Source organism: Dysidea avara, chromosome 12 (assembly GCF_963678975.1).
Source record: "Dysidea avara chromosome 12, odDysAvar1.4, whole genome shotgun sequence".
In the NCBI taxonomy this organism is placed as follows: Eukaryota; Metazoa; Porifera; class Demospongiae; order Dictyoceratida; family Dysideidae; genus Dysidea; species Dysidea avara.
This window is the reverse complement of record NC_089283.1, coordinates 491,016-514,356: the sequence shown is the minus strand read 5'-3', so window position 1 is coordinate 514,356 and position 23,341 is coordinate 491,016. Positions and strand designations below refer to the sequence as shown.

The following is a 23,341-nucleotide window of genomic DNA, read 5'->3' as shown; positions in this document are numbered from 1 at the left end:
GTATCTTGCTTCACGAGTGAAATATGATAGATCAAAAACAATTTCTCCATAGGCCCTTGTACATTAGTCCCCCAAATAATGCAATCATCTTGTGCTAAATGATGTCATTGCGGATAAAGTCCATAGAACAATCACAATATACTCTAATAGAGCAGTCATTTCATTGTTCTCCCATCACATATCTTTACATGGGACCAGAAACATACCTACCAGTTGGAGTGACCTTAAAGTGTCTAATCATTGATGTAGTAGTTACCTAGCTCAGCCAGGGAGGGCTGTGGGGGAGCACACCTCTTGTAGTTACTTTCATGACACATACAAGTTGATGACATGACTGGGTCAAGAATCTTGATTTTCAAATTTTGTCTTGATGACTTCCATAAAAGTATTTACATATTGTCAAACATAAAATGTCTATGTTCACATGGCTAAGTTAGCCACCTGAATGAATTTTGATTACCAGTTGTGTTACTGCTTGATTGATTGATTTTATTACTGGGATAGGCAGCTAACGCTGATCCAGGGAGCTGTGAAACATTACAGCTCCAGAGCATGTACGTACAATTTACAATTTATATACACACAACAAACTTATAACTAAACAGTAAAGTAATAGTCATTGGTCCAGCCATTACAATCGTGATAATCTATTAGAAAATGAGTTTAATTGTTATTAGCGCTTTACAGTGACCAGCACTGAAGGTCTAACAGCAACTGAGTCAGATTCAATGAATTGGTGGGGTAAACTATTCCAGTCACGAATGGTCTTGGGAAAGAAACTCATCTGGTAATACGTTGTTGATGACCATGGTACCACATAGTGGAGTTGGTGGTAATAGCGGGTGTTATAAGTAGAACTGCTGTGGACATCTAGCTAGCTTGATGGCCTCATTCACACCCTTGATTGAATTTTGATCCTGGTCCCAGGTGTGTATACAAGTGACTACACCCTGTATTATATTGTTACCCCTTACAATGAAGACTACATACCTCAGTTGGGTGTCAGTTGGTGTCAGATGAACAAGCAGGTGAGGACTGGGACATAGCTAACTCTCTTGTAACTCCTTCATCATTAAGAAACTCCCATCATATTCACTGTCCATACAAATACAAAGTGGCGGTTACTCGGTGTTCTAATAGATTCCGTAAGTCCGCCGAGTCAACCCCTGAGCAGCTGAGCCATTTCAAATATCGCGACTGAGAGATCACGCGTGTTCTTTTCGTGGCGCACCTTCTTTCAGATCGAGTCTCAGCCAGTCAGACAAAAGTAAGACGAAGGTATCAAGTTGCCACGCGCAAGATAAAGAGAAATCATTCATCAAGTTAGTCAAGATTTCTTCAATTCACGTGACTGTCACTCACATTTTATAATCTTTACAGATTATGTTGTGTACAGGAAGAAGTTTGAATGGCTCTCAACTAGCACACGTTCTCCTTCAATGATACCATATATGGTTATTGATGTGTGCAGGTAACTAGTTGTATGTTAGCACGCATGTTCCGTCAACACTCAAACATTAACCCCCCACCCTCTTCCCCTCCTGGCAGTCAAATTAATTGTGGGGTTGTAAACACTACTGATTAAGAAGAACAATTCTGTGACTCGAATCTGCTGTGGAACCTGGAACAGATTATTGCTTGGATGCAACCCAGGTCAATTCTCGTTTATTCTCCGAGCTGCCTCTGACACCCTTCCCACAGCAGTCAATTTAAAACATTGGCACATACAATGTGGAGCTAAAGTGCACACTATGTGGTTGCACTCAGCCTACCACTGGTCATGTTTTGGGTGGATGTCCCAGTGCCTTGACAGGGCCGCTTCACAACTGAACTTACCAATTTCTTTTCAGTACTAAGCACAGTTTCAGTTAATGCTGACTTACCTGGTATGCGTGCAAGTGATTCTCCACAAGCAACAATCCCTCCTTCTCTACTTACTGCTCCATACTGACCAGACATTGTTCTTTACAATGAAAGAAACAACTCATGATCAATAGCCTTGTTAGAATTGACATGTCCCTTAGACTCAGTAGAACATCTCAACTCTGCTAGGGATAGAAAACAAGGGAAGAGTGAGTACCAGTAGCTTCAGTCAGAAGTCGATCATCTACAGTAGGTATTCCTTGTTTTTGAACTAAGCGTTTTAGGTCACTACTTGCCATCATCTTTGTCATCGTTTCAAGATTATTAAATCTTCCTGCAGAAGCATTTTTGACTTGGCTTCTGCTGCTTCAATATCTTCTTCAATATCTTCTTCAAGAAGAATATTTTTGGCTATATAGATTGCCCAGAATGTTTGGGGGAATCTTGAACACTGACCACTTTATTATTAAGTTTTTGTGTTTTTTCCTTGCCACACCGACTTGTGGGGCATTTTATTACCTTTTCCGTGGTAGTGTGTGTCCAAGAAGTCACTCACTAGTTAGCTATTACTCAATATTGATGGTTTCTCTCTCACTTTTCATTGGTACTGTACATACAGTAGTTTTTAGCAAAATGGGTTCTCTGTATAAACCTCGTAGCTCATGATCATGTGAGCATATATCATGAGCGTTACTAACTTAAGAGATCACATGACACTGTACACCTGTATATACAACAGGTTTAGGTTACATGAACAGTACTTCAGTCTATACCTATGGCTGAATTAGGGATTAATATCAATATCGTACTGTATAGTAGGGACCACAAAGGAGTGGGCATGTCCAACTAAATGACATCACCCAAATCAATTTTCCCTGACAATGATAAGGCAGTATTGGTTAGGTAATACTAAGCCCAAACAAGCTTTCAGATCGACCCGAAACACTTTCAACAAGTTGCTACAGAATTTTAAAAATGGAATTTTTTTTATTGACTGACTACCTGATGCCTTCAGACAAGCGTAACGGCTAAGGCTATGGGCTTGATTTTTTCACTGTTCAAAGTCACTTCAGCCTGAGAGGTGCCTTTTGGCATGCTGCAGTACGTACAATGCGTTATTCGTAGACTTACCAGTGTCCTCCTTTGTGTCCCATTCATCTTGACTGACAGCAAAAAGTGTCGATTTGGCGATAGCACATGATGGCTTCCCTTTGTAACGGAAATCAGATTTCCGTATTTTTCATAGTGGCTGTTGTGATTGCAGAGGTGCTTTTCGAACAGTTCTAGATTCGAAATGCTATGTAATGGGTTGAACATAGCTGACAACAAACCATAATGGATACTTCACTTTTCAGATGATAATTGGGGCACGCGGCTCCATTTCAGATGTGGTATGCGTGGGTTCACCTGTCACAATAATTTATTTACAAAAAAAAGTTAACAAACAAGTACACAGAAAATTTTGGAATTTTCAACTATAGTATGTTCACGTTGAGCTGAACCCTGAAAAACAGCTAAAACTTAATGGAATATCTGTCACTAGTTCATTATAATACTCCATTGTGTGGTCATACAATAATCACATTAAAAAGTTATTATAATGTTATGAAAGTTACTAATGGTAGACAATTATATGTACCTGTAATGACCAGTTTTATAATACTTGTGTATGTGGTCACCATGGTTACTACAATTACACCAATCACAGGTCACAAGCTAGCCCACCAGTGGTTTGGTAACTTAAGTTACTATGGAGTGGTGGACACACCTCTGTAATGAGGTGTTTGCCTCATGGATGAAATATCTCTGTGTGGATCATTGTCTGCCGGACTACCAAATATGGACACAGTGTTAATAGTGATGCTCTGAGATTGGATGCTATGGCTAATAGGTAAGATCACATGAGATCACATGATCTAATGTGTGTATTTGTGTCTTGAATGATGTTAATGTTATCTTGTACATGTTGCCATGCCAACTGATCCTCGTAACCATCCCATAGAGGTAATTATGATGTTAGTTTACACTGGACAGACGGACATGGGAAAATTAGAAATTTTGTTGATGGCTATATTATTTACAGGTTGTATATAACTGGAGATTATTTTTAAAATTTATTTATTTAGACTTTACAGCATGTGTCCACTAGAGCTGAGCAATAGTTCGATACTCACGATCAAAACATCATTATCACAATACGATAATTACAGCTTACTATCGTGATATTGCTGTAAGATTACTAGAAACATTGTTACCAAGTTTGTTTAACTGTTTTGTAACTGTTTAGGCTTGCTTATTCACGAAATGTTTGGTTGCAAGGCTATAACAAGCTGTGTAGATTTATCGGCCACCCACACAATTAGTCGATTGCTTTGTGAAGGGTCTAGAATTCCACTGAAAATGCTGCTTGAGAAGCTGGCTTAGCTGTTTTATAACTACTTGGCTTGCTTTATCATGGAAAAGTTTGGCTGCAAAGCTGTAACAAAAATTGTATAATGTTTGCCGCCCACACAATTAATTACCTAATCAATGTGCTTACAAGAAAACAGTAATCTGTGGTGGTGTTACTTATGTTCAGTATGTATTGAATACTTGGAATTTTACTGAAGATCATTCTGAGTGTAATTATCGTTACTATCGTATCGTGAATAATACTTCAATATCTATTGTGATAGTAGGGACCACAAAGGAGTAGGTGTGGCCCACGAAATAATATCACCAAAAAAATAGCCTCAATTACCCCTGATGATGATGAGGCAGTATTGGTTAGGTAAAACTAAGCCCAAACAAGCCTTCAGATTGACCTGAAATGCTTTCAACAAGTTGCTACGGAATTTAAAAAAATATTTATTTAACGAAATTTTCTACTGACTGACTGACTGACTGAGTAAGTAACTGACGCCTTCATCAGACAAGTGTAACTCAATAACGGCTAAAGCTACGGGCTTGATTTTTTCATTGTTCAATGTCGCTTCGGCCCGACAGGTGCCTTTTGGCATACTGCAGTACATACAATGCATTCTTCATGGACTTACCAGTGTCCTCCTTTGTGTCCCATTCATCTTTGCTGACAGCGAAAAGTGTTGATTTGGTGGTAGCTAGTGCGTGATGGCTTCCCTTCGTAACGGAACTCGTCTGTATTTTTCATAGTGACTGTTTTGATTGCAGAGGTGCTTTTCAAACAGTTCTTGATTCGTACTGCTGTGTAACGGGTTGAACATAGCCGACAACGAAGTGTAATGGATACTTCACTTTTCAGACGATATTCAGGGCACACGGCACTATTTCTTTCGGTAACATGGATTGCAGAGGTACTTTTCGAACGGTTCTTGATTCGAAACACTGCGTAACGGGTTGAACAAAACTGACAACGAAGCGTAATGGATACTTCACTTTTCAGACGATAATTGGGACGTGCGGCGCCATTTCACATGCGGTGTGCATGGGCTCACCAGTCATAATGATTATTTACAAATAAAAGTTAACAAACAAGTACACAGAAAAATTAGAACTAGAGTAGGGACCATAGCACATCGATAAAAAGTACTGAAACAAGCTGGAGTAGTGCACAATATTAAATCACAGTAAAACAATAAGAAGTGTTATATCCCTACTGTGTTCAAGATACCATAATGGAAATGCACAGTAGGGATATAACACTTCTTATTGTTTTACTGTGATTTAATATCATGCACTACTCCAGCTTGTTTCAGTACTTTTTATTGATGTGCTATGGTTCCAACTCTAGTCAAAAATCCCTAATTTTTCTGTGTACTTGTTATAATGGCAACCAGCTACACTGAAGCCACTACAACTTAACCACAAATCAGCAGCTCCCATATATGGTAGTGAAGCACAACACACATAATACTAAATGTTTCTCTGTTACTATGGTTACTGGATAATGTTAAAACACAAACCATTCCTGTCTTCTTGTGTAGTTCTAATAATAATAATTCTGATGGTGATGTAAAGTTGTACTTGTACTTGTACTCACAGGATTTCTTTACTGGTATGCACGAGTACCTGACTAAACTATCCTATAAGAATGTCTCCACTGAAGACTTGTGGGCTAGTCTTACAGCCTGTTTACACTAGCCGTCTAGTTTGAACTATCTCAGATCAGAACAATCTCACTAAGATTGTAGTGAAGTTGTAATAGTTGATTGTACTAGCTGATCATACTTACAACTCTGTCTATGCTTGCGTCAAATATGCCAGTATAATAACAAGCATAATAGGCTGGAATGCTATGCTAGCATAATTAGGTGGATTCCATTGTATTGTACATAGCTGCTCATTAGATCAATACTCTCTAATAGAACAGTCACTTTGTACTGAAATACTCTAATAGAGCAGTCACTGATTAAAATGTTCCAAGATTATTGTAAGAAATGTTGCTAACCTAGGAGCATAATGCAAGCATATTGGGAGAACATAATGGGTGAAAATTTTGGGAAATTCCTGAAAGAATTTTGGACAAAATTATGAGCATATTTGACTGATGCCTAACTCTATCACTAGTTCGTCATTGTTATCACATAATTCATATTTCCTACAACATTATTATATACAAGATTAAACAGTAGGGAAATTCTTACAAAACAGTTTTTACATATCCCACTGGTCTTATTCTGCATTCAGTATACCAGATCTGAAACTGTTCTCCTTCAATGATAATGTGGATATTGATGTGTAACTAGTTGTGTACACTAACACGTGTTAACCACATGTTTACCATGTGATAAGGTGACCTCATGTAATGTCACTATTGATATCATACCCCACCCCCTGTGGGGGGGTCCACATGTGTGTATGTGCTGACTGGGGACTTTCTAATGAGTTAATTGATATTGATAAATTATAGAGCCGTCCCCAACACTGTATGGGTTCCTAGGTATTGAACACAAACTATATGTGACCCAGTCCAGGCTGGGAAAACCGGTCTTATCTCCCATGTTAGCAAATTCGATTTTTCACTGAGGACACAAAGCTACATGAATAAACTATCAAATTTCACAATCAAAATCAGCTAGACTTGAGTGGTCTGGTTTAGTTGGCTGCTTTTCCAAAGCCCAGTGGTGATCCCTATGTGCAGTGCGGGGCCTTAATGGAGCTCTGGTTAGCCTGGGGGTGGCTGTACAGCTTCGTGGTGTTGAATAAATACATCTGCTGCAAATTTCCTTTCAGTTTAGCCAGTTTTGAGACCATAACTTGGCCTAATTCATCCCTACGCCTTCCTTTTAAATTTTTAAAACAGCCTCTTGTCTTCCCACCTCCTTGGAGCTTGCCTGGTACAGTCAACCACAATTTATTTAAAATGGCGGAAAACTTAGCTGTTGGCTACTTGAACAGTGGATGCTGTGGAAGGTAAGGAATTGGTGTAAAGATTTAGTACACATAGTTTCAACCATTGGCGAGCTACAACACACTGAATACTGACGTAAAACCAGCATTTCACGATACTTTTAAATAGACAATAAGACCGGTTTTCCCAGATTGGGTCATGTGTTATGTGTACTTCTTGTGAATGTAACAAAGGACCTCATAACGTTACTAATTACAAATACCATATTTGGCTATACAATCACACATAGTAATATGTCATAGTGCTAGATATATATATACACTTAGTTTTGCAAAACTACTTGTTGTTTTGTATGAAAATATCAAACAATTTTTGTGTTTGTATAACTTCATCAGACTGATCATGTACATATTCACAAACAGAAATGACATTGTCTCAATGTTGTATATTAAGACTATACTGTTTACTTCACTACATAAAAAAGACTTTCGTATAATTTATTTTCATGGTGCTTAAAGTGTGTCCAACCTCCTCAGTAGTAATATTATGATGATGTGTTAACAGATCACTAAACTACATTGACCTTTCTGTGATGTTTCGTCATCTTCAGGTGTTACTTGTGAAGTCATGTGACCATGTTGTCATGGTAACTTCCTTTATCAACAACTGAAAGTAGGAACCGCAAAGGTGTGGGTGTGATCCATGAAAATTCCCAGACGACGATGAGGCAGTATTGATTGGGTAAAACTAAGCCCAAACAAGCCTTCCGAAATGCTTTCAACCAAGTTGCTATGAATTTTTTTTGTAAAAAAAATAAAAATATTAAACGGAATTTTTATAGTGACTAACTACCTGACTGATGCCTTCAGACAAGCGTAACTCAATAATGGCTAAGGCTACAGGCTCATTGTTCAAAATCGCTTCAGCCCGAGAAGTGTCTTTTGGCATACCGCAGTACGTACCATGCATTTTTCGTGGACTTACCAGTGTCCTCCTTTGTGTCCCATTCACCTTTGCTGACAGAAAAAAGTGTTGATTTGGTGGTAGCACATGACGGGTTCCCTTCATAATGGAAATCGTCCATGTTCTTCATAGTGGCTACTTTGATTGTAGATGTGCTATTTGAACTGTTCTTGATTTGTAATGCTGTGTAACGGGTTGAACATAGCTGACAATGAAACTTAATGGATACTTCACTTTTCAGACGATAATTGATGGCTGTGATATGCGGCGCCATTTCTTTCTTTTGATGCGGTATAAGTGGGTTCACCAGTTTTATTTTATTAAAAAGTTAACAAATAAGTACACAAAAATTTGGGATTTTCAACTAGAGTAGGGACCATAGTACATTGATAAAAAGTACTGAAACAAGTTGGAGTAGTGTATGATATTTCTGTAATGACCAAATTCACAGGAATTGTTATCATGTGATACTTGTCACATGAAATTCAATATTTCATCATAATTTATTTCACAAGAATTTTGTCATGAATTTATAAGTAACTTTTATGTGGTGGAGATGAAAAACTGATCAATTCTTGGTCATAAATTTCAAAGTAGTTTAATAGATAATGTTTTATTCCAGTAAAATTTATGTATTTAAGAAATTGTGGAGTAGTATGGGTGCCATCTCCCTAGCAACCCTGTGTAATGTAATTAGGTAGACACGTGATCTTGGTATGATATTGCACGTGATTTTAACATGTGATCATTCTAGAACAATCACAACACGTTGTTACATGGTGTCAGAAGTTCTTGAAACATATGGATCAGCTTTCACCACCAGAAGTGTTGAGTCTAGACGACAATATCGCCAAAAACTGGAGGCGGTGGAAACAGCGTTTTGAAATATTTTCCCTAGCTAGTAGCTTATCTGGAAAAGACACAAGCGTTCAAGCTGCTATATTTCTTCATGTGGCTGGACCAAGTTTACAACACTTTCACATGGGAAAGTGTTGGCAACGAGAATAAAGTAGACAAAACAGTTGAAAAGTTTGATCAGTATTGCAACCCTCGCAAGAATGTCATGTGGGAACAACACAAATTCAACACAAGGAACCAGCAACCTGGAGAAAGTATCAATCAATACGTTACTGACTTGAAAACGAAAGCCCAGATGTGTAAATTTGCTCAGTTGAAGGACAGCCTTATTTGTGACTGAATTATATGTGGCATTATTTGTGACAAGACTCGTGCCCGCCTATATACTCAAAGGAAGTGAATTAACACTACAGAATGCCTTAAACATATGCAGAGCGAACGAAGCAACATCATCTAAGTTGAAAACCCTCAGTACTAATGCCACCAGTAATGAAACACATCAGGAAGTCCTTGCCATCCAGAAACGACATCACAGTGATAACCCCAAACCTCAGTGTGACAAATGTGGGAATCAACACTATTGCCACCAACCTTGTCCAGCACAAGGTGTGGAATATTACAACTGTTGTCAAAGAAACCATTTTGTTAAAGTATGTCGAAGCCGTACTGTTACAAAGTACCACAAGAAAGTTCACAGTGTTGCACAAATCATCTGATTGGAAAGTAACAATCCTTGTGAATCACCAGAAAACATGCTTCAAGATTGATACAGGTGCACAATGTGATGTCATCTCCAGGCAAAAGTATCACCAACTAAGCTTAATGCTATTACAAATATCTCACGCCAGGCTAGTTGCTTTTGGTGGCCAGCGACTCAATGCATGTGGTAAAGTTACAATCAATTGCCAACACAAAGGAAAATTTTATCCTGTAATTTTCGAGGTGATTGACCAAGATGTTCCTAACATATTAGGCTTGACGACTTGTGTAGAGCTGAATGGCCCCTGATGCTAGGAGGGCATTCCCCTGCTGGGACGAGCCAGCTCACAAGACCACATTTGATGTTACTATAGTAGCACCCAAGGACAGAGTGGTGCTCTCTAATATGGTGAGATAATTAATACCAAGAGGTGCTTATTGGTTACCAAGTACACATTAGGATGTTTTCAAAGAGATGTCAGGAGAGCTGAAGACAGTGATATTTGGTCGTACTCCAAAGATGTCCAGTTACTTGTTAGCATTTATTGTGGGGAAGTACGACTATATTGAGGGGTTTGATGAAGATGGAGTAAGGATTAGAGTGTATACCCCTGTGGGGAAGAAGGAACAGGGAAAGTGTGTGAACATTTTATTTGTGTCCTGTAGATAATTGTAACCAGATCAACAATAATCCCACATATTCCTACAAGTATAATTATAGAATACATTATACACAATTGGTTACATGATAACTCCGTAAGCTTTTTAGATACTTGTTCCACAATGAAGGAAGGTGTTAATGGTAATCACCTTAGTGTCATTGTATTCCCCAAAACAAGAGATCATTTGGTTGACCTTTCTTGTGGTTATTTAGATAATGAAAATGTAATAAAATGAAACTCTAAAATGTACCAACATGTGGAGTACTTGCCAAATGTCAAATAGTGTAACACTTTACACTTCATGTTTTGTGTGTGACCTTTATGATAAATATCATTTATTGTGTTACTGCCAATAATAGTTATCTTGTTGTAGGTTTGCTGTAGAAGTTGCTCAGAAGACACTTCCATTCTACAAGAAATACTTTCAGATAGCTTATCGTCTACCCAAGATTGATCTGATAGCAATTGCTGACTTTGCTGCTGGTGTGTTGTCATAGTGATATGTGGGTGTGGTCACTTGTTTGTTGTTTCTAGGGGCAATGGAAAATTGGGGTCTGGTGACATACAGGGAACGAATCCTAAGTCAACACATCACAAGCTACCAAACAATATGTCGCTCTTGTAGTAGGTGAGTGGAGGGTGTGCATTATATGGAATATGTTACTATATAGACTACAATGCCAAGGAGCAAAACGTTTAATTTAGTGTACACTGTAACGTGTACAGTGGAACCTCAATTATCCAAAAAGAAAGGGTGTTCATATAATCGAATAGTACATAAAATCGAACACCCATACATGTCTATGCAGAGCTAAATGCTCAACTACTCTAATAAAGCATGTAGTGGTGTGTACGATACAAATCGATGTATCGCAGTATCGCGATATTCTCACTGTATCGCGATACAGATACATAACAGCCATATCAAATTAACGCATGCACGACTCGAGTTATTAAAAATGGCGGACCATTCGGGCCACGCCAAGTCACAGTCTGATGAGTTTATCAAGCGATATAAGTGTTACCCGTAATCTGGAAGTATTTTGGTTTCCTTACCGATGCTAACAGCCAGGTGATTGTTACACCGAACAAAGCCATTTGTGAACTGTGTGACGAGTACGTGAAGCACTCGAATAATACTACCAACTTACTTACACATCTGAAACGGCATCATTTCATTTAATACGAAGAAATTATATCTGAGATAAGAAAGGAAGACAGCGAATCAATAAGAAACTCGAGCACAACTTCGACCGGGAAGTAACAAAGCCTAACGGAAATGATATTAAGAAAGGAAGTGTACAAGAAGGACAGTGCAAGGTATGCGGCGTGTCAGACTGCACTTGTTTTCTTTATTTGTGATGATTTACAGCCCATTAGTGTAGCCCTGCTTTTCATCAACTTTTACACACACTTGATCCCAGAGCTGTTAAGCTAAACATTATCATTAGCTTTAAAGGTGTAAATCAATTATATGTGCATTTATTATGTTACAATAATGTGTATCTTCATTTTTTTACAACTTCATCTGGTTTTTGTACTTCTTGTAAGTTGTAAACTCACTCGATCACTTAATTTTCTATGAATAGTAGAAAACTCATACATTAGTTAATAATTACCAACACATACAACACAGTATTTACTGAATATACACTTGAACCAACACTACATGACTTTATGTAGAAACTATCAGTATTGTGTTGTATCGGTATCGTATCACTACTACAAAGCACTTAGATTACAGATACAGAAATTTAGGCGTATCGCACACCACTAAAAGCATACACTTGTTGACAAAATACTTTAATTCAGCAGTCAATTTGGTGTTCGGTTAATCAGTGTTCTGATAATTATGGTTCCACTGTACGTATGTTGTGTATGTAGTCACCATGGTTACCACGATTTCACCAATCACAGGTCACGAGCTAGCCCACCAGTGGTTTGGTAACTTAGTTACTATGGAGTGGTGGACACACCTCTGGCTTAATGAGGGGTTTGCCTCCTGGATAGAATATCTGTGTGTGGATCATTGTCTGCCAGACTACCAAATATGGACACAGTTTGTTAATAGTGATTATAAGAGTGCTCTGAGATTGGATGCCATGGCTAATAGGTGAGGTCACACTCTAAGTCACATGATCCAATGTGTTGTTAATTTCCATGACAACTAAGTAGTTGCATGTACATCACCTGCTTGATTTTATATAGCTTGTGAGCTTTAGATTGTAACTTGCTTAAGAGATGGGAATAGTCATTGGAGTAGTAGTTCCTATTATGTTTCCATGGTGATGATTTACTGTACTGTCTTCTCTTCCATATTGCCATACCAACAGCCATCCCATAGAGGTAAGGTGACATACATTGCTGGTTACCATAGGAACATCACATACACACAGGTGGAGGTGGGTAGTCCAGATGAAGTAGAAGAGATATTTGATGCCATCTCATATTGTAAGGGAGCTTCCATTATTAGAATGTTACACGACTGGATTGGAGATAAGGTACACCTTCCTTGTGTAGTGTGTGTAGAGTATTTAACCATCAAATACCTATTTCAACTCGAAGGAATACGTTATACCCGGTAGCTTTATAACTCAACTTCACATGTATTTCAGACCGGTACGTGTTAACTACCTTGAATTAAAAACCAACGTTTACCTGCCTGGAACTTTGTCTATATGTGACCAAATTTTGGAAAACCGTTGATATACGCACAATAGTACTTTTGTATTTAAAACCTATTGTAAAAAACGCAAGCTCCAGAAAAAAATTACACAAGTTTTTATCGCCTCACTGGTGGGCGAATTAAGCCTCCAGTGGATAAATCCTGGACATCATCATGTTCACCTGTTCATAGGGAGTACAAAAATCTTTGTTTCATCTCCATACACGAGAGAATTTCACAGTTACAGAGGTTTGTTTACGCTGCGGTGACGAAACAATTTACCGACGATCGTTTTTCAGTGAATTTGCCTCCCTTCTCAAACACAGAAGCATGTCTGGGGAAAAAACTATACCTTGGTGGATGCACAAATTCATGGCGAGCACAATGAGCAAAGATTCAATTCCATACGTCATTGTATCAGTAAGTTATGATGGTTTATGTAAGTGCCTGTAGATTCTTTTCTCGATAGCTTCTGTACATATCAATTTATTTGCTTGTCCGGCTGTCTAATGCTGTATTTCCAACGCTGCTTAACTTATGAAGCTGAAACTTAGCTAGTCCATTCCTCTGTCCCTGTAGAAAACACAGAACAAATAAAATCCATTTTGAAAATTGTGCGGATATCGACAGTTTTCTAAAATTAGGTCACATATGGCCTTTATTTCTCACATAAAGGCTGTTTTTAGTGAACAAAGTTTGGCTCATGTGGGTATGGAAAGATAAACAAATATGTATCCGTCTCAGCAAAAACCCGACTTGTTTGCACAAGCATGTGTTGAAAAAAATGAAAAACGTATAATTACGCATGTTTCAAAGAAAAAAATACACAAGTTTTTATCAAGCTATTATTTAGAGAAGGAAGACTCGTTGATAAAAACTATACACCATCTTATTCGTCTGCTTATGGAGAGTTGAAAATTTTTTCTGTAGCCTCAATAATATGAGTGTCACATGAGTTTGTTTACAATGTGGTAAATATGAACAGGATCGTCTTCAACTAAACTGCCTTCATACCCATATGCAGGGTTCTGCCCACATTGGTCGGCAGTGGTTCAAAGCGACCAGTACCTCTAAAAACCGACCAGTACCCTCTTAAATCCGACCAGTACAATTCTTACATATATCACTGATACATGTGCAATATACCCTAATATAACACACAGCATATCAGTTCATGTTAACTTTAGGCCACCACTCAGGAATTTCTGGGCAGAACCCTGCCATATGTATAATAGTGCGTTTACACTGGCAGTTGGGCACGGTTCAACATGTTGCGGTACAGTACGGTACTAAAAAGGTGTGTATTTACACTAATGAAAATTAGCCGTGCTGAACGTATTGTAGACATCATGTACATCATCATGTGAGTGCACATGATCTCACAAGCATAATGATGGAAGTGGCAAAGATTCAGCTAGTTCTTGTCGTTTTATCAGCGGATTACTGCAAACAATAGTAGACAACTACAACCGATACTTCCGGTAGAAGACGAATGGCGGTTCGCTTCAATCACTTTAAAGCCAAGCGGAGGAGTAGTCATCTGTTTTTGATACTGTCTATGGCGTTATTGGCTACCCTGGTACCCCACCCTAGGATGCAATGGACGGTATGAAGGTTGGGCATAGCTACTAGTAAATAATAGAAGGGCGATGTGTAAATAGTTGATTTAAAACAATAACTTGTTTTGCATTGTGTACTTTCATAGATAGCTAGGTGTCATTTTTAATATATTAATCATTGTTAAAATTACATGTTCCATTTTATATTGTTGTGTATAGCTACTATATATTACTAGCATAATGTGGCACAATGACAAAAGTTCCAGGTGAGAAAACTTTTGCAGTTTTTGCGAATTTCTAGTAAACCGCAGAAGTTTTCCGCACTAATATTTTAAAACTAAATATTTTAGGCCAATATCGTATCCTTAGGCATGGTGCTCCTCGAATTTTTTCGCAAGAAGGAGCACAAGATTGAGGTACACAACGCACGACTACCCGATCCTTGTGGTCCAATAGGCCAGGAGGTTGGAAAGGAACTTACAGAAGAAGCCAACAAGGAAGTGGCTCCACTTTTGGTGGGCAGTTCGTCACGCTGGCCACGGCACAACCATACTTGAAAGTAATACCAGAGCAAAAGGCTATTGTAGCAAAGTATGCCGCTCAGCACGGTGTGGTTAAGACTATAAGAAGGTTTTCAAAGGATTTTGACAAGACGCTTAAAGAAAGCACCATCAGAGGGTGGAAGAAGGCATACTTACAAGAATTGCACTTGAGAAAAAAGGCTGGTGTAAGCATAGTCATGAGTGAAATAAAAGAAAAGAAGAATGGACGCCCGTTGATGCTGGGAGAAGATTTAGATGGGAAGGTTAGGGCTTTTATACAAGATATGTGTGTACTTGGAAATGCCATCACTACAAGAGTTGTAATGGCAGCTGCCCTGGGTATTGTGAAGAAGAAAGACAATAATCTACTTGCTGTCAATGGTGGACATGTTGTGATTAATAAAAGCTGGGCTTGATACTTGCTACAACGTATGAACTATGTGAAGAGGAAGGCATGCAGCAAAACTGTGCCTAATTTTGATGAACTAAAATTGAATTTCCTGTGTGATATCAAAGCCACTGTTGAAATGGAAGAGATTCCACCACCTTTAATTATCAGCTGGGATCATACCAGCCTGAAGTATGTTCCATCATCATCCTGGACTATGGCGGAAGAAGGTTCTAAATGTATTGATGTTGCTGGAATTGATGACAAATGCCAAATTACGGCTGTGCTTACATTCACTTTGGATGGGAACTTTCTGCCTGTTCAATTAGCTTACCAGGGCAATACAAGTGCCTGTTTACCTCGTGCAAAAGCTCCACCTGGCTGGCACTTGACCTACACCCATAATCACTGGGCCACGGAAGAGACCACAAAAGATCATATTGAGAAGATCATTTTGCCGTATTTGACTGAAAAGAAAAAAGAGTTGAAGCTTAGGGATGATCAACACGCTCTTTGCATTTTTGATAATTTTTAGGGTCAGCTAACTGATGATGTGCTGCAACTATTGGAAAAAATAATGTAGATATTGCTTTTGTCCCAACGAACTGCACAGATGGTTTGCAACCACTAGATTTAAGCGTGAATAAGCCAGCAAAAGATTTTCTGAGGGATAAATTTCAACAATGGCACTGCGAACAGATCTTCGATCAGTTAAATGATGACTTGTCACTAGTTGCAGACCCAGTCACAAAGTTCCCATTGAATGTGATGAAGCCTTTGGTGTTACAATGGATGAAAGAGTTGTAGTCGTACATGCTAGCACATCCAGATATTATCAGGAGTGGCTTTCGAGCAGCAGGTATTACAGACGTCCTTGATAAAAACTAACTGACCTTATGTAGTTACCTCAATAGAGATACTAGTTAGATCATGTGCTTGTGTATTAGTATTAAGATGAAAGTATGTACTACTCATTAATTTTGGTGTACATCAAACAAAATCATATATGTTAATTATTACATGTGCACATCAGTAGCATAGTCAAGGCAAGTACGGTCCATTAACATCTAGGAAACTGCTGCATGCTCTTCCTTGTGAAGCAATCCAAAAGGTGTGTACTCAGACTACCCTGGTCATATGTAATATTTTGTGGGTCCTCACCAAAAGCTATGAGCCTTATCCACAATGACGTTTTATGACATCACGAGAATAAAGATGGCCGTGATAGTTGGGGGACTGTTATACAGGCGCCTATAGAGAAAAAATTTTAATTGCTCATATTTCAGCTAGAAAAGAAGATATGAGTTTTAAACAACAGATACAGTCAAGTTTTATATAAGATATTACGATAAACGAGTTTTTGTCGCGTTTCAATTTTTTTTCTAAATAGCATACATTTACAATAGCTTTTGTTACTTCATAACCGTACCTGTCGGTTAATGGTCGATATCTCCATGTCTAACTGAAATGTGAGTGATCGAAACTTTTATCTCCATAGGCCCCTGTATAACAGTCCCCCAACTATCGTGGCCATTTTTATTCTCGTGATGTCATAAAACGTCATTGTGGATAAGGCTCATTGATGTCATCATGGCTATGGCAAATAGCCCACAAATCTTTTGAACCATTTTGTTTTTGAACTGGTATGATCTTGATCTTACTGCAATTCTTCACTGAGAACATTCGCTTTACAATGTCCCTTGTTTCATAATCTAACTTGTCAAAAATGGAATCGTAGACATTTACTTCACCTGCAGGACATCCCTTAGTTGACACCATTATCCAGTGCTTCCTTCTACTGCAATAAATGATCTGTATAGTATTTGCTGTGCATCCGATGACACGTTGTCGCTGCTTTAGAGTGTTGTAAAGACCCCCAATTAAAGGAAACTGACTTTTTAAGAGATACTGAGCCATTTGAATGTGTTGATCTGTAAGCTCATCACCGCTTTCAATGATCATCTTATCAGTGATACTTAGCACAGATTTATCACGTCTAACCCACTCAGAATCATTACTTTCATTATCATCTGAGTCACTGCCATCAGAGAATACCCTCTCTAGTACATTCACATCTGACATTCCTGGTTGAATATGGGACAGGAATATCTACTGCCACAGTAGGCTTGAAAGTTGTCTTATCATTGTTCTGTTTGCTTTCTCTATGGGCATCTGCAGTGGGGTCAGCGATTGGCAATCCAATCCTTGGCTGAGTGTCCATTTGCATGGGTTTTGAAGTACTGCTAGCACCGTCAACACAATCTAAATCATCTACTGGTTCTTTCTTCACCTTTATAACGTTTGGTATGACCTTTACTTCCTCACTTATACAGCTTGTACTTCCCAATGAAAGAAATTTCTTAGCAGGGTTATTCTTCATGTAACTTGCTATCTTTTTAAGCTCTTCACTGTCGCCAACAAAACGATACTTGCAAGGGATGTGCATACCACCATTCGGAATATCCCTGGAGTATTGGCGAGATCGGTGACAATTGAATATATTTTACCACCTTGCCTTATAAATACAGAGCAAAGTCTCGACATATAATGTGGAATGTTCCCTACAATCCCAACCTTTGGCTCAATGATTGCAACAGTGTAGCGATCCTTGTCATTGTCTTCTTCTCTCTCTCACATGATAGCTCTTCTCCTATAGATATCCTGGTAAACGTGGAAACCACGTACACATGTGTCAGTTACATACTTATCCATCTCACCGTCAGGTTACTAAGCAGCACGAATGGCAGCTCACGTGAGTAAACGCTAAACACGTGATGCAGATTGGCGTCAAATCGTAAATTTTTTCCCTACATACGTGGTGAACTCTGCTAAACCGCGAAAGTTTTATCCTTCGAAACTTTTGTTGTTTACGGTATGTGACCGGATTTGCAAAAAGGTACCTTTTTCACACACAAAATTTGACCTATTTTTTGAACTTTAAAACTTAGAAATTGGAGGTGCTGCTGCCACATCAAGGCCTTGGTACATTTGAAATGTACCATAGCCGGCGATGGTTTATAAGATGTGTACCCTGAAATTTGCCTTTGATGTTAGGTGGCTTCATGGTACATACTATATTGTCTCGTTATCACTACACTGTTTCCTTACAGGATTTCCGTACTGGTATGCACGAGTACCTGACTAAACTATCCTATAAGAATGCCTCCACTGAAGACTTGTGGGCTAGTCTTGGTGTAGCTAGTGGTAAACCTGTTGACAAGGTGATGACTACCTGGACTAAGAAGATGGGATATCCTGTATTGAATGTGTCTGCCAAACAGGTTTGTAACCTGCCGAACAGGTTTATAACTCAATACCACAGTCACAGGAAGGAAGCAGTCGCCATATTACCATCTCACAGACAAAGTTTTGTGCTGATGGTTGTGATAAGCCTTATAAGGATTATTTGTGGATGGTACCGGTCACCATAGCAACCAAGAACAACAAATCTGCTGCTTCCATTCCACTGGAGACAAAGACATCCACCGTTACCATTGACAACATTGATCCTAATGACTGGGTTAAGGTGTGCTTTAATAAGAGTAATGTATTATTAATTATAGTGTACACAGGTTAACCCAGGTAGTGTGGGATTCTACCGGGTCAACTATCAGTCTGACATGTTGGCTGGTCTACTACAAGCAGTGTCTGATGGTTCCCTTGATACCAGGGACCGTATACAACTGATTGATGATGTGCTGGCTCTGGTGAGCTCATGTTTAGATCATGTGATTGTGTGTGTTATTTACCCATGTTACCATATATGGAAGCTATTTTGTTGCCATAGGCTCAGGCTGGGGTCGGAAGTACAGTGAAAGTATTAGAGTTGTTATCAGCTTATGCTAATGAAAAGGAGTTTACAGTGTGGGAGACACTGATTGGTAGCCTAGGAACTCTCAATCGACTACTATCCAATACTGACTATCATGACAAGTTCAAGAAATTTGCTGAGAACATCTTCACCAATATTGTGAAGGAGTTAGGCTGGGAGCCTCGTCCCAATGAAGGTATGTACCCATGTTGTTAGGGTAATAAGTTCTAGTTTATATCACGGTATGAGTATGATATCGTAGTTATTACACGGGGACGAGTGTTAATAACTATGATATCATACGAGTAAACGTGATATAACTGGCTTGTACCATGACTCACCACACTGGCAGACTGGACTCACGGGTTGTGCTGAAAATAGCTTCTTAAACCCATTCTCTCTTGTATTACTGCTGCTACTCCTGTTCCTTACAAGTCACAAGTCGTGCATGCACTAATTTATTAGAACATAAACACGTGTATCCATGTGTACTAGTCTACCCGGTACTAGTAGTGCGCTGTAGCAATAGAAGCTAGTTAAAGCTATGGTTGAAGCATACATTCATTCCTTTGCTCCTGCAGTACTTAGCACGAAGCCAACTATATTTGCTTACCTGGCGCTGTGTCATTGACACCTCACTTTGACTCGTGTTCAAACTGCCAGCTAAGCATGGCCTAACTAACAACTAGTGGTGTATCTTTTGTTATACCATGGCGACACACTTTTGATCTGCCCACGCACCATGGTACAACCTCTTTTGTCACCTCTGTTGTTAGGATCACTACCTCTGTTGTTAGGGGCACCACCCTGTTGTTAGGGACATCATTTATTTATTTACTGTGCAGAAATCACACAAGATTATAACACACAGATATAATTACTAAAGTCATTACAAAACTAATCTAAGGAGGGAGAATTAACTATGTACGGGGGAGTAGGTTCCAAAGCTACTGGAACCCACTCTCCCCTACTGACACTACTGGATACATATAGTTCATCACATGATTACATCACATGATCCTTGACAGGTCCACTTATTCCCATGATGAGGTCCATGCTCCTATCAGCTTATGGTCACTATGGTAACAGCAATACAATCAGTCAAGCTAAAAGCAAATTTGATAATCATGTTTGTGACAAGGAAACATGTCATGTTGACCTCAGATCAACAGTGAGTGGTCCTGAATGTGTTGTGTAGTGTTGACTATTGTGAGGGGGATGGGTATTGTGTAAAGGTCAGTTGTGTACACAAAGTGTACAGGGAAGTGTAATATCATACAGTACTATATGTTATAGTTGAAGCACTGCCGTGTGTGTATGGAAAATACAGCATGAGGGGGTGGGAGGGTGTCGAGAGGCTAATACAGCACAAGGTGAAGCCAAGTGCTGTATTTTTCCTTGAGACATTCCCCGAATGCTGTGTTTTTCACACACAAGCATAGTCGGTACTTTAAGTGTTTTATTGTACTTCCTGGTCATCTTGCTTGGAGCAATTTTCTTGAGTACCCGAATCACTTCAGTTTTCATTGTTCAGAATATCAGAAAGTTGTCATATCTATTTGTAGTCGTAGAACGATGGTTTGACTAGTTTTAACGTTTGACAGTGTCACACAGGTGATCCATCGTGCTGTCTGTGTGTGAGGTTGTTGCATCAATTTTCCATGTCAGACTATCAGTAAATGTTGATGTAATCTATTTCTAGTCATAGAACAAACTGGTAGGATTAGTCTGACTAGTTTTAGCAATTTACATTGTCATGTGATCAATTGTGTGTCCTTACATCACTGCACTGCACACTGTACTGTATTTGTCCAAGTGTACTGTATAGTGAACTGTATTTTCCCAATTATCCACAGGACTATACTGTATGACTCATACAGTACAGTTATACAGCTTATTAGTACAATATGGAAAATACAGTATGTCATGACACTTTGATCCTCCCACATGAAGTAGAGATCATGAGTTTTCTTGCCCAAAAATATCATTCAAACAAGTTGATGTTGTAATACTTCTAAAAACCAGACACCATGCAGCTAGCTACCTCATTTGGAATTAATGTAATTGCGGATTTTGTAATTCATGGTATTTTTTTGTAATTCTTAAATTATGTTACTATGCATTGCTAAGGAAGCATTTGAACATCATGTTGCACACAACAATATCTTCTAAACTGTTTTATAGTTTGACTATCCAGGGCTCAACCCAGAATATTAACCTAGAGGAGGCGAAGTAAGTCACTTTGAATTCTAGGGGGGTCTGGGGGCATGCTCCCCCAGGAAAATTCTGAAAATTTAGGTGTAAATATACTCAATTTTGGTGAAATTTTACTGTGATGTCATTGAATATTGACCATTGGATTATACAACTTTGGGATCAATTAAACCTTTCCATTTCTCAAGCTTTAGGTATAAACCTAGGGGGGGCAATAGCTAACCCAGGGGGGCCTGTAGGCCCCTCCCACCCCCTTGATTAACCCCTGCTATCTTGTGTTTTTTCTTGCAAATTCTTTCAACAAAGCCTTAAAGCTGCCCTTCATTTTTGTTCACGTACATGGAGGATATGCCCATTTCAGCTCAAAGAGATAGGCTAGTCTACGAGCCCTCACCGTTGTTTTTCAGTTGTTAAACACCTGTAAAACTTGAAGGGATGGTAATTCACAAAGTCTAGGAGATCAAGTCGCCACACCCATATTTCAGCTGACCGCTGAAAAGAAACCACAATGTACTTGTGCAGAAGTTTAATGCGGACTTCAGTTTGCTTTACTTCTTACGTGCAAGCCACCAATGTTAGTATTCATCAAATAAACTGAAGGTGATCAGTTAGACCATACACTAATATTATATCCCTTGATGGATTTGTCAGTTCATGATGAACACACTAACACATCTCCATACACTGTTATCAGTTGTGATTGGTAATGGAACACTTATCATTTATTGCCATGTACACAGTTAGGATATTACCTACTGTCTATAGTGTAGTAACTACAAAACTATTCAACACATCTACACTACATTACTGTAGGTGTTCTCACTGGCAATGAAACATGGCAATGAGGAGACTTTTGATCAATTGTGTAAAGTGAGGTCATTACCATATATGATGTTGTTTACATTAGTTTTCATAGCTACACTCCAAGTCAGCTAGCCAGGAGGAGAGTGTACGACTGTACCGTGCCATGGGATATGGTCAGACGTCACCATTGGTTACGAAATGTCTTGACTATGCTATGTCTGTAAGTGTGTATGTCATGTGACATGTGTAGTGTAAGTTAGTGAAGAAAACAAGAGGTCATGTGATCCCTCTCCCATACAGGACAAAGTCAGAGCTCAAGATTGTTGTACACTATTTGCCTCAGCTGCTAACTCCAGGTACATTGCATGTTGTGGTTGCTATGGTTACTGTACCATACAGCAAGACAGGCTGACAATATGTGAGGGATAACTGGCAGAAATGCAAGGAACGATTCACTGGTAGCTTCATGTTACAACGACTAGTATCTTCTGTTTGTAGTGACTTTGCTAGTGAAGAACGTGCTAAGGAAGTGGAGGTGTGTGTGTGTGTGTGTTTCTGCATGTGCAGACACGTTCTCACATGTATTTTACAACATTAATAATTTTGTAGGAATTCTTCACAGCTAATCCAGCAGCCAGTGTGGAGCGTACGGTGAAGCAAAGTTGTGAAGCCATAAGACTCCATGCCCAGTGGCTTGGACGAGATAAGGAAGCCATAAAAGAATGGTTAAACAGCAAATCCTGAACTGTATGGTAACCATGGTGACCATTAACATTATTTTGTAGGGACTGCTTGACACACTGCTAGAATAGGTGACTGGAATTGATTTGAATTTGTGAAATAAAATTGTTTTTCTGGTGGACTCTGCATTATCAGTATTAATAGGATGGTAATGATGATGTCACATGACATCACTTTGTGTGGACACACCTCCCCTGTAGTAGTTTTGTAACAGAGTAGGTTGATCTCAATATCAATACCAAGTATTCTAATGAGTGAATTGGT

At 38.9% G+C, this 23,341-nt stretch overlaps 2 protein-coding genes and 1 pseudogene across 8 annotated transcripts in view; 2 read left to right on the top strand and 1 right to left on the bottom strand.

Moving 5' to 3' along the window:
- LOC136241735 (trafficking kinesin-binding protein 1-like) overlaps positions 1 to 1,386 on the bottom strand; it is a 40,784-nt gene extending 39,398 nt beyond the window's left edge. For 5 of the 7 annotated variants that reach the window (XM_066033031.1, XM_066033025.1, XM_066033032.1 and 2 more), the window contains exon 1: positions 991 to 1,386. The gene's annotated coding sequence lies outside the window, so the exon portion shown is untranslated. The remainder of the gene's footprint in view (positions 1 to 990) is intronic. The other 2 variants (XM_066033033.1, XM_066033034.1) reach the window with 1 other exon arrangement.
- LOC136241726 (puromycin-sensitive aminopeptidase-like) overlaps positions 1,171 to 23,341 on the top strand; it is a 110,252-nt pseudogene continuing 88,081 nt past the window's right edge.
- Positions 18,248 to 23,080, top strand: LOC136241237 (puromycin-sensitive aminopeptidase-like). Its single transcript, XM_066032429.1, has 12 exons — positions 18,248 to 18,259; positions 18,618 to 18,788; positions 18,830 to 19,033; positions 19,080 to 19,214; positions 19,295 to 19,514; positions 20,347 to 20,489; positions 22,346 to 22,402; positions 22,449 to 22,526; positions 22,587 to 22,692; positions 22,736 to 22,754; positions 22,835 to 22,871; positions 22,946 to 23,080. Exons 1-12 carry the CDS (start codon positions 18,248 to 18,250, stop codon positions 23,078 to 23,080), a joined length of 1,317 nt encoding a protein of 438 aa, XP_065888501.1.

Bases quoted from the DNA above. Each gene is read 5' to 3' on its own strand.
- LOC136241237 (XM_066032429.1), top strand. The intron at 22,527-22,586 runs GTTACGAAATGT...TGACATGTGTAG, and splicing joins ATGGTCAGACGTCACCATTG to TGTAAGTTAGTGAAGAAAAC. The intron at 22,872-22,945 runs GTGTGTGTGTGT...ATAATTTTGTAG, and splicing joins AACGTGCTAAGGAAGTGGAG to GAATTCTTCACAGCTAATCC.